Genomic DNA, 12,646 nt, shown 5'->3' on the forward strand with positions numbered 1-12,646 from the left:
CAGTCACAAGCGTCACAAAGGTGAAAGTTTATATTATTTCGAGTATAGAATATTTAAAATTAATAAATTCCACATTTTGATAATGCAGAAATGTTAGAAAGCAGAAGTTATTCAACAATTCACAAAAAAAAAGAAAAATACCTAAAGGTGGACTTGGTTGATTTTGAAAACACAAATATAAAGTGATATTGCATTTTACAGTTTTATGGGCACCTAGTATAATAAATTAGTGTACATCCTCATCACAACGAATGGCGGTAATTAAAAAAAGTGAAAGATGCTAATTATTAATGTATACCCAATAAAATGATGTGCATAATGATTTTTAGTAATCGGCTCTCTGGCAGCACTCGTTAGAAATGTCAAATAGAGTTTAGTGAAGGCCGTTTTTCAATGTAAAATGAAGGAAAGTTATGCTTTCAATATCAATATTAAATGAAGAAATACTTCGAAAATGTCTAAATCGAGCATTTTAGAAAAGGCAGAGAAAGCGCTCGAATTTCTCAAAGCAAACGACAATTCCAATAGGTTAGTTAAATTGCCCAAAATATGTCATAATGACAGGAGAAAAACATTTCACAGTATTTATTTACCTACGTTCAATCTTTTTGTAGTTTTCATAGTCATGGTGTTTTTTTAGGTATTCTAAAAATAATGTAATGCTGTTATTGTTGGCATATTCACATTCTCCAATTCCAAAGTATTTTGTGCGAAATATGGACGTTTTTATTATTTCTTTATTATCAAGGAAATACTACAGATTTCATGAAAAATATACAATTTATTGAATATTTATTTGGCATTATGTAGAGTACAGCAAATAATTGATTTGATTTATTAAATTATTTTAGAGTTCACGAACTTCAGAACTATGCCGGAGTCTTGGGACAATGCATGGGAGCCATCGGAGGGCATCCATCGATGGTTGCGAAGTTTTCCGATTTACTTCAAAGAGCGATACCGATATTACTAGGCCTCTGTTCCCACAGTAGTGTAAGATACCCACAACATGATTTTACCAATTTTATTGATTTGTACAATAATTCTGCCATTTCATTGCCAATCCACTATAAAAAGTTAATATTATGGAAAATTATAATCTATCTCATATTTTATCAATGTGGTAAATATAATAATACCTTCCCACTAATAATTTTAGACCCACGATAGCCGAGCAGCCTATGCGTCGGCTTATAATGTCGTAGGTCCCAGGTTCGAATCCTCAGTCTGGCAAATACACATATTGTTTTTTAATTGAAAACGTGGTGAGATTTACTATGCCAATTGCATTGACTGTCAGAGGTGTACGACAAATTGACCAGTATGAAAAATAGAGCCATGACGAGTTTTGCATTTATGGTTGAATTTTATGGCAAACTATTTCGTAGCATTTTTATATGGAAACAATCCATCTTTATTTAACATAAACCGAGTGGGTAAGTATATAAACGCTGTTGGGAAAATAATAAGATAAATTAATTTCTATCTAATATCTTAATATTTGATGTGAACGTAACGTTTCAATACTAATTTAAAATTGGTAGAAAATTGTTTACTGAATTACTCAATTAAATCTTGTGAAGAAAGCAGTCTGAAAATATTATATAATATTGTAATTTTTTGGACACGAGTTATCAAGACAATTATTGACGAAAATTGGTAATAATCACACATTTTTATTTGTATATAAAAGATTGAACATTTTATAATCGTTAATAAGTGGCATCATTTACAAGGGTCTTTTTATAATTAAATGTTGCTTTCGTTAGTAAGTCAATATAGCAAGTAATGTATTAATATTGTTTAATATGTATTTCACAGGCTGAGGTCCGACTCGTGGGAGATGAAGCTTTAAATAGAGTGGTGATTGGCGGCATGCCCTTCCATGCATCAAAAGTCCATCTTCACCTTAATAACAATATTATAGCCTCCAAAAGTCCAAGGTAAATAAATAATTGCAGGTATTTTAATTTCTAAACCGGTGGATTAGTAATTAATATCTTTACAGTACTAAGTTTATTTATATAGTCATAAAATATAAATTATGTTATTTGTGATAAAATATAGAGGGCTTTTAGGAGCCCTGTCATAAGAGAAAAATTAGCCCCCTTTATGCGATTAATTATATTATTATGTATTGGTATTCGTGTATGCACTTATTTCATGATATTATAACTTCATAAATAACCAAAAATTCCCTACTTCCTATCAAACTTTTTAGGTCATATTTTAGGTATTACCCTGTTTACACATGCATGGATGTACTGTGCACAGTAAGAAAATTTATAGGGAAACATGTATTATCCTGCAGTTGGGAAGATTGCGTGCATAAATCAAACAAGATTGGAAGATTCCAAATTGTGATGATTTATTGCGCGCAAGTAAGATTATTTTCGATCTGCGCCTGCGCAGTAGAGCGATAGAGAGCGAGATAGCGATAGAGAACATGCCGGTAAAAAAATGAACTACTCATTTTGAGCTCCGATTTTCAATACGACCTGTCAGATAGTAGTATAAAATGACCACCTTGCGTCTAGCTTACTCTTGAAGAATGTGATTGGAGAGACAGTTAGCACTTTTACGTGTAAACAGTTATTGTCTTGATAGTTTAAAATAAGTACAATTGCCGACAGTAATTCCGTGCATGTGTACAGGCGCTATAAAGCTATCATACAAAACTTTTGCACTATTATTATTTTGGGAGAGTAAGTTATAAATTAGTGTACTGAGCTACTGTGCACAGACACATTGACACATGTTACTTTAATGCACTGACAGTGTTGATTGGAATAAAATTATTTTTACTGGTGATGTGACTCGGCATGATTGTTGCTTTCGCCTATAGTTGCCACACCATTTGTCAAAATGCACGACAGAATATATTTCCGTAATGACATATTTTACTAATAAGATGTTAATACATAGCTTTCCAATAATCGATCGGTATAATTCTGTTGACATTTATTAAATAATTATTACTGAATGTTTATAGATGGTTAAGAGCCACTTTATCTCGGATCTGCCTCGGAAGAGGTTGGCTAAGAGCTGGCAGTGGGCGGGGAAGACTGTTCGCTCAAAATACATTTCCAAAGCTAAAAGATACAGTAGAAAAAATAGGAGACGCTACCGTAATCGCCGAAAAGGGTGACGTTCTCTTGATGGAGTGTATGGAAGCTAATTTACCGAGGATTGTGAAGGCTCTTTCACCATTTGCCACCAAAGATGAAATGTTCGGTAAGTTTTCTATTTTTCAAACAGTAGGAATTTTGAATATGTTGTAAAATTACATTGGTTAAAAAGAGTATTGTGCAGTCAAAATATTATTACAGTGTATCTGCAATGAGTTAGCATTAGGTAACATTTTTGACAAACTTTCTTAAACTAACGCCCTCATTCAGAGCACAATATTACGTATTATTAGCACAAGGCTCCAGTCAAAAATGGTTTATTGAAAATTGAATTTGAAAAAAAAAAAACATAATTCAAATGTGTCGTTACTTTTTATACAATAAGGATGTATCACCAGTTAAAACACATAAAATGACATATATACATAATGGCGATAAACTATTTAAACGTTCTTTTCATAAATAAACATTGCAAGACTCTTGATATTCAAAAATACATAAAATAGTTAATTCCTGTGAAGGGAAGAAGTATCGACCTGTTTTTTTTAGTGTTTTAGTGGTCCTTATCGTCTCCATGTGTTCCATCGCCCCTTTGCTAGCTTTAAGTCTTCTAGTGTATCCAAGCAGGCGGTAGCATACACTTTGGCAATTATTGATCTAAAATAATGTTCTGTGACTTTGCAGGTCTCTTGTCTAGTTTATTGGTGCATATTGATTCTCCAGTGGCTCCGATTCGAAGAAGTTCTGCAAACTGCGTAGCTGATTTGTGCCAGTATCATCAAAAAAAATTCATCACTCACGTATTTAATATGGCAATTGGTAACACAACTTTGAATACACGTGTTATTTGATTAAGTAATTTATTAATTACACATAATCGTCTTTTATGATTATGTATTGTGTAGGTATTTTATTCTTAATGTAATATTGCAGATGCTTTGACTCTTGAGTCAGCCAGCCAGAATTCGGTTGTTGGCTGGTTTGGTGCCTTACGAATTCTGTTCCAATCGAATTCAATCAGCAAACTTCCGTCAGATATTATGCCAGCTGAAAAATGCATGAAGGTAAATTATAATCAGTTTTCAGAAAAGCGTATATTATATAATCCAAGTTCAACGATACTTTAACATTAAATTCAATCTCATACATCTTTCTGAAATTGAATGGAATGCAAAGTGAATATTTTGCGAAGTAATTTTCTATTCACACATATTGAAATTTATAATTGTTTCCACACCTTTATGTGGAGGAAAGAAACATTACTTCATATCGGGAGATATTTTCACAATAAAACACTATTAAGTAGGTGTGTTTTATTTCTCAATTTACTTACAATAATTATTGCCATCCATAGAGCAAACGCTACAGTACTGTACTTCTGATCAGTGTCTGTTTCAATCCCGCTGGTTAGGTCAAATCGACTCATTATTTTTTTGATCAATATATTGTGCATCTTAATTCAGCGCACGAAGATAATTAGGTGAGAAAAACTAATAATCAATCCTCGTAATAATCTGATAAAGTCTTATTATACTTATTACTCTGCATGGTAAATGTTTATATTTTGTTTTATCTTAGACCAATTTGACAGGCAAACAGAACTTTTCATACGATCAAATAAAATTTTTCACGAATGAATGATAAATTTCATAATTATTCTCACTTTGTCTTTTAGATGTATCAAGTATGTTTGAATTACATCGAATCAAACAGCAGCGATCACAATATTCACAATGCGTCGATGGAATGTCTCAATGTGATACTAACAGACCCGAGTGCGTCATTCCGATCGGCTCTTCTTAATCTCGATGGGCCAATGTCTCTGAGTGCAGCCAATAAAGAAAGATCCAATGGTAAAGGTCACTGTAGATCTGTCAGTGAGTAAATGTGGTTTTCATTATTGCTTCATTATGTTTATTCAAAGTGATATGTAATATTTATCATTTAAACTGTTATTATATTTTACTTATGTAGTTTGATGGTGCATGATTCTTTGTATAGAAAACAATGCCTATTTAATCAATACAGTCATATAATAGTACAACTGTGCTAATTAATACGCTGTATATCTATATTTAGGTGCTTCCACATGTTGTCTTATTTCATATAAATATGTGAGAAGTGGGGTGTTAGTGGACTTAAAAGTAGATAAGTTTGCTACTTGAAGCATTTTCTCTTTGGAAATCAATTTATAATCGAGGGGCATGTAGTATGACATAATATGTAATATTATGTAACTAGAGCAACTTCTGTTGGTTCAAAATTAATTACATATAATATACAGCAGTGGCGAAGACTCAATGCTGAAGAATAATTCTTCATTGACCTTCACAAACCAATTTATTTTCATTTTACATATTTACAACCAATTTGTTAAACGTAATATTATAATTTGCCACAAATAGTGCAAATCGATTTACTCTTTTATCCGTAAGTTTAATGTTGAAATTACAAAGCTAGAAACTAGTGTTAATATGAAATTATTGGTCCAATGACACTAAATATTTTTTATATGAAAGCTAATAGTATCATGCTATGGAAAAATAAGCAAGATTTACAAATATCTATACAATGGTAACATTTAAAATAAACTGTACATATTCAGTTGTTTTCTGAAGTTTTTGGTTAAGCCATATAGGTTTGAATAAATTGTCATATTGTGTTAGGTACTGTATAAAACACAGTGAAATATTGCTATTCCTTTTCGGTAGTTTTCACTGATAAATAGTAATTCAACCATCTGTTTATTTATTCGGCTTATTTTTTTAAAGGTTCTGTCAGTATGGTGCAATCTATAATATCGACTGCTTCTTCGACTGTCAATTTAACCGAGGATTTGCTTCTAAGCGAACAAAATGATTCTTTTGCTTTTCACGGAGCTCTACTCCTGGGAAACATGTCTCAGCAGCAAACGCCGTTTAGAAGTATGGAGGATTTAAGCATGAAGGTAAAATAAATAATGTCCAGACTTTTTTTTTGTTATTTCACAATCATTAGTTTTTTTAAGGAAAAACTGCCTGATATTTGTAATGCACTGAATACTTGTATTACAAAAAAAAATGACACTTAATTTTATAATTGGGTTTAATTTTCATGAAGGGTATCAACACACCTGATTCTCCGTGTGATTCAATGATCAGTGATATAAACCCTGAAAGGATGACATCAGAGCAAATATCTTCTTACGTGAATGAGAAATTTGAAAACAAACAAGACGAGAAGGATGATGTTAAAAGCGACGAGAGTGAAATGGAAGATGCCCAGGAAGAAATACAATCTCCTAAACCCAATCAAATAAAGGTTAGCAAAATCATTTGCTTTAGTGAAAATATAAGCTTTTATCTTTATGAATTGACAAATGTTATCAAGAAAATCATACAATGCATTAAAAACAGCCCAAATCAAGCCTTGACCTATTCGATGCTCCTCCTCCATTTCTCTCCTGCAGTCTCCAGGCAGTCGTGTAGATCAAACAGCTCCAATGTGTTTCACCTCACTCCATCTATCTAACAGAACCGTGGTTTTCCCAAATTTCGCTTCGTACCTGGGGGCATATTGGAAAAATAAATTACATATGTATTATTTTTTAATATATGTATTTTTCTCTTGTTTTTGCAGCTTAATATTGGCAACTTTTATGATGCCGATGTTCCGCTTAAGTTCTGTGCTCGCCTATTGGCAAGTCAATTTCTATTAACGGGATATTCAGGTAATTTCGATGAATGCTTATGTAATAATAAAAACTTTCTCATGTCTTTATAGTGATTGATGATTATTGATTACTATATATTATATGCTCACCATATTTCTTTTCTTTATTACAAAGGACAAATTATTTCTGACCGAAGTGTTAGAGTATCAGTGAAGGCTTCAGCCATTTCTTGTTTGTCTTCGATAGCGGCGATATATCCTCAAGTTTTGACAATATTCCTTGATAAAGAGGGGGATCACGCTGCACAAAATATCTCAGGTAAATAACTAGTTAGTCCAATTAATATTATGCAAAATATTCAATCTTGGTAAAATAATGTGTAATGATTTATAAAAACAAAGTTTTTATCTAAAAAGTGTAAATACCATGTGGCTATTTTAAAATATTGCATTTTTTTACCTACTGCTTTGTCTGCTAGAGGCACCTATTGGCAGAATACAAAGCTTGCGACTTAGTTTAATTATTTATTGATAATTTACATTTTAAAGTGTTTTGATTTATCAATACATATCTAAAAACATTAAAAAGAAAAAAAAAAATCTTTTAAAATAAAAAATAAACATATATTATTAAAAAACGTTGCAAAATGTGCATTCGTTAAAGGATCGCATTGTATTATAACACATTATTGTAAGGTTAGTTAATGTATTTTATATTTAATTTAAAATAACATTAAATATTCTAAAAAATAAAAATGTATATAACTAGAAATCCTTTTGTTTATATCGAATCTAGTTTTGGTGTGATCGCAATATTGAAGCTCGATTTAATAGGTCTAGTAGGTGGAGCATTCACCTTAGTATATATTATTTTACCCTTAAATAATAGTAAAAATATAATCGATGATATGAATTGTACTTATAGTCGTTAAAATTATTAAAGTTTAAATTGATATTTGATTCAGTTGCTGTAAATTTATTCAATTTCAGGTAATTCTGATGTGAGTAATGTCTCCAACAATGAACAACTAAACGATTTCGTGTTGGAGCGAAATATTTGCTATCAAGAATCCATGACTGATTCATACTGCCAAGATCTTCTGAGCAAAAGCATTGACCTGATGAGTCAAGCCAGCGGTGCGGGAAGCAATATCTCCGGAATCAGTCACAAGCAAACATCATCGGCAGCTCTGAAAAGAGATAAATACAAAGCAGCCGTTCAGGAAAGCACCGAGAACAGTTCGTCACTGGCCAATGTTCCCAGCAATATTTTGGATAGCAAGCCGGCTAGTGCTACACAAATCAATCAAAATCAAATGGGCGCCAGCTATATGAGCGGAGACAGTGTCAATCTGGCGATGACAGCCAGCAATTTTACAATGGGAAGTAATATGACAGCTTCGAATGATCCTTTATCTACTGATTTTTTGATGACAACGAGTATCGATCCGTTAACGTCGAGCTTAGATCTTGAAATGAAATTTGATCACTTTGGCGAGTCTACGACGAGTCTAGAAAATGAATCGGAGCAACTGAATGTTACAACACAATATGATTTAGAACAGAGATTACATGACATGTTTTTGAAGAACGAGGCTGGCAGTAGAGTTATTGATAGACAAATTTCAAATGAATCGAAGAGCTCTAATTCAAATTCATTAGATGGGATGGACCAATTTAAATCATTGAATCCTCGGGATATGGTTATTCGCAAACATTCCTCTGAAAGAAACATAATTAATCCAGATAAAGTTTTGGAGACGGTAGAGGAAAATTGTAATAGTGATAGTGTATTCGGCGATGATCCACCACGTCGATTTGATAGTAATAAAGTGGCTGATAAAAACACAAGTGATGAATCGCAGAGCAAACAAGAATATTATGAACAAATTGAAGAAAATGAATTTGTTCATCAGCACTTATCCGAGATTATTTTTTTATTAGAGAACCATTCCGATCCACAAATACGTGGTTTAGTGAGAGTGTGTATCGGGAGCTTTTTAAATTCTGCACTCGATGCCTCCTTCGGTGATTATCTCAAATGGATTCCATTTTGTTCATTACCAAAAAAATTTGTCGATAAAATGATTATTAACAATTTGATCACGATTATGTCAAAGGTACCGCTTACATTTATTATTATAAAATAAATCTTTTTTGATTTTTGAAAATTAACAATACAATTCTAATTATATTATTATTTAAAATTTTCAGGGTTTATCTGACGAAATCCATTCTTGTGTGAATAATTCTCTGAATGCAATTGGAAAATGTATGAATATGATTTGTTCAAGTTACCAAAATTCAGTTGTTACTCTGATTCTTAATACTCTACGTTGTGTTGAAACGAATCCTTATTGGCTGTGTAAAGTTAATTTGTGTAAATTTTATGAAAAACTACCGTACGATAAGTATGTGAATATGTATTATATTAGTTCATACATTGTTGGAATGTCGTGTCATGTTTTTCTGATGACTTAATTTTTACAGGCTCTCTATAATATTACCTGATTGGCATTCTCGAAGTTTACGTTTGCTGGATATCCTTATATGTCTATTAGGAGACCAAGATCAAAGAGTCAGGAAAGCTGCTTCTGAAGCAATAGCAAGGTAATGTTATCCTGTATTAATTTTTAGTTTCTGATCGATTCTTCACAGTCAGTTTCCAGATAGTAATATAAAAAATGTGTTTTCAGTCTACTCTCTGAAATAATTAAAGGCAAACATTTGAAAAAAAAATCTATGAAGAAAGCAGTAGGTAGTCTCCTGCTGTGTGCGTTAATCATGCCACGTAAATCCTCTGCCAGAGTCAAGCAAATACCACTTCCTTGACATGCTGTGGTCTCTCTGCTTCAAACTATACTACCTCTCAGCTATACGATCATATTTTATTCTATATTAAATAGAAATATAAAAAATTTTATATTAAAAATTCTCTCTGCATACATAAGAACAATAAAAGCAGTTTTTAAATATCATAATGCATTTATTTTCTATCTCTAATATTAATAATATTTTTATTTCAGAATTATTCCATCCTTGTTAGTACCATCTTCTTTTGATATCAACAAGCTCATTACGAATACAGCCAATGCTCAAACGGAAAATCTGTTTTTCTTGGGACCCAAAGCTGAAGTGAACCTGTTGGAGGATTTTAAACAGTCTTTTGTTTTGTCCGATTTACCGGGGCCGTTGAAAGAAATTCGAGAGGAAAGTGACGAGCTAAATTTGAAAAACAAAAATGATCACCTTCTGAGTAATTTAAAAACTGTCATATCTACGCTAACTTTTAAGCTGATGGAGTCAAATTGTAAATATTTCTTGGTGAGTTAACCTGCATTACCTTAGTCAATATTAGATGACATATAAGGAAATTGACATAAACACGAGAGACCATAATACAAAATATTTTATAAAATGTATGTTTAAAAAATGGCCAAAAAATGTATGTTGGCTTATTATTTAGCTTTCAAATTAATTATCGTGTTTTATAATAATTGTTCTCTTGTCGTCTTCCATTTTGAAACAGTGGCCTGGTGTTGCCTTGTTTGCTGAAATTTTTGTAGATCTATTGATATTTGATGTTGAAATAAATTTAAAAATAATTTATTAGTTTTAAGTTTGTCATTGTCCTCTTTTTAGAAATTATGAATTATTTATTTTACAGCAAGGTTGCTTAGAAACTCTGTTAGAGATCAGTATGCAGTACCCACCTACAAAATATCATGATGCTTATTCAGAGCTAGGATTGCTTGACGCCTGTCTGCAACTCTTGGAGTATAGAACTTTACCCGTCTCATGCTGTGAGGCGTTGATTGCTTTTGTTACGCAGATATATGCTGGTGAGCTATATGTATTTATAATATGTTTATTGTTTGCCATAAATAATTATTGCTAAATAGTTTAACCAATAGGCTTAATTAAGCGAAAGTCTCTTTGATAGAATAGTTGATCGTCCTCTTTTGGACGAATTATTCATTGATCTTTTTACAAATGAGCATGTTTGATGCAGGATGTCAATATTCTTCAGTATAAACGTATTGAAAATGTTATAATGTAGCCAAGAGTAATGTTATAATGTTATAATGTAACCAAAGAGCAAGTAAAATATATTTTGTTTCGATATTAATATAAAATGTAATCGTTCGACTGTTATTAAATGGCTCAATGGTACCTGAAATACTATAATTATATGTACTATAATTGTACCTTATTGTAAATAAGGTTTGTTAGTTATGGTGAGTAACAATAGAAAGGGCTGAGGGGGACAACAGAAGCAATGTAAACAATGTCGATGATAGTGGCCATATACAATATACCAGTGGTTAGAGTTGGGTTTCGGGAGTTTTCTGACGGGAATTCTCGAGAAATTTTCAAAATTTTCCATCCCGAATCTCAAGAATAGAAATTTTTAACATTTCGGGAAATCCCGTATCTCAAGAATCCTTTCTCGGGATTCTGGATTTCTTTATTATCAAATATTAATTGAAAAAACGATTTTCTATATGAAAAAAGTGGACGGAAAACACAAAACGTTCAAAGACTGATCGGGGTATTTAACACAATTAAGCCAACGTCGACTCAAGATGAGCGCAATTTTTGCAACATCAGGGAATTTTGTATCTCAAAAGCGTACGCGATTGTCAGACGCAGCGATTGACACTCTGTGTTTTTTGAAATTCCTTTCCAATGTTTTTAATTATTTCTATTTCGTTCGTCTTCTTACATAAATAAAAAAATCATATTTTTTTGGAATTTGTCTGTTTTTACACTGATTTTAGGATTTTTACAGGTTTTTTTTTAAATTTTCCGATATCTTGAAAATTCCCGAGAATTCTTTTCTGAAAATCCCGAATCTCGAGAATTCAGAATTTCATCATTTCGGGAAATCACGAATCTTGAGATTGAGATTTTCTCGGGAAATACCCAACTCTACCAGTGGTGAAGACTTCTTTCTATATTAAGCGATTATGTAAAGCCTACCTTAAGAAAAATATATTTTAATAACGTAAATACATGTCAATCTTAAAAAATACCAGCAGAGCAATCTTTCTCTTAGTATTGAATTTAGGATTTACATACACATAGAAATACTGCATCTAAGTCTCAAATCTTCAACTAACACAAACAAAAGATAGGGTTAATCCAATTTTTTTTGTGTGTAGTTTGATACGATTTGTCCTTAAGATTTTAGTGCTGTCGGCTTCATTGTGTAAAATAAGTCATACTTTTAATGAATACGCCCACCTTTGCATATTGTGTATGACATGTTATTTTAAGCGCGGTGGACTCAGTCCTAGTAGCCTATCGGACAACTCTTTAAATAGTGAAATATTTATAGTAAAATCTAATATTTTATATTCAGTAAATTGTATCAGTAAAATATTGAAAATGAAACAAAATTGAAATTCAAGTCCTGAAATAATTATGGCTGTCCTAGGATTTTTTTTCAGTTATCTTTGCGACTACAATATACAAATTAGTCTGCGTCCTTCTTTAAAGACAGGAAGCAATGGTATTGATTTCATCGACTAACATATTTTTATTTCACCAGTGGAAGCATGGAATACAATACGTCTGTACGCCGATGAAAATAAATATGAAACATATCCACCTCTGAAGCCGAGTGACAACACTAAACCAGTAATACCCTTGAAGCCTTGGTTCCATTTTGGTAGTGGTAATTTCACCGCAAAAGCAGAAACGTTATTGAGAATTACACTGAAGCTGCTGAATGTGCTCATCCATATTATCGAAGATGCTGTTCCAATAGTAATTCAGCAAAAGTCTAGTATTATTCCGGCTAGTCCAATCAGAAGAAGAACTGGTAAGATTGGTCTTATATTAAAATTAACTGTATAATAAAT

The 12,646-nt window shown here is 32.0% G+C and overlaps 1 protein-coding gene across 1 annotated transcript in view; it reads left to right on the plus strand.

The window, feature by feature from the left end:
- The first annotated feature begins 330 nt into the window (after nt 1-330).
- The window catches only part of htt (huntingtin), a 32,427-nt gene continuing 20,111 nt past the window's right edge, over nt 331-12,646 (plus strand). The window contains exons 1-17 of the mRNA XM_085954101.1: nt 331-528; nt 852-993; nt 1,822-1,943; nt 2,993-3,234; nt 3,813-3,947; nt 4,062-4,192; nt 4,804-5,005; nt 5,900-6,075; nt 6,228-6,428; nt 6,747-6,837; nt 6,955-7,098; nt 7,770-8,899; nt 8,994-9,190; nt 9,270-9,389; nt 9,806-10,103; nt 10,447-10,621; nt 12,334-12,606. Of these exons, the coding sequence (XP_085810227.1) occupies nt 455-528; nt 852-993; nt 1,822-1,943; nt 2,993-3,234; nt 3,813-3,947; nt 4,062-4,192; nt 4,804-5,005; nt 5,900-6,075; nt 6,228-6,428; nt 6,747-6,837; nt 6,955-7,098; nt 7,770-8,899; nt 8,994-9,190; nt 9,270-9,389; nt 9,806-10,103; nt 10,447-10,621; nt 12,334-12,606 (3,853 nt within the window). The 5' untranslated portion in view covers nt 331-454. The remainder of the gene's footprint in view (nt 529-851; nt 994-1,821; nt 1,944-2,992; nt 3,235-3,812; nt 3,948-4,061; nt 4,193-4,803; nt 5,006-5,899; nt 6,076-6,227; nt 6,429-6,746; nt 6,838-6,954; nt 7,099-7,769; nt 8,900-8,993; nt 9,191-9,269; nt 9,390-9,805; nt 10,104-10,446; nt 10,622-12,333; nt 12,607-12,646) is intronic.

The sequence above is a fragment of the Rhyacophila brunnea genome, unplaced genomic scaffold (genome assembly GCF_057557595.1).
Source record: "Rhyacophila brunnea isolate RB1 unplaced genomic scaffold, BYU_Rbru_1.0 scaffold_4, whole genome shotgun sequence".
Classification (NCBI taxonomy): domain Eukaryota; kingdom Metazoa; phylum Arthropoda; class Insecta; order Trichoptera; family Rhyacophilidae; genus Rhyacophila; species Rhyacophila brunnea.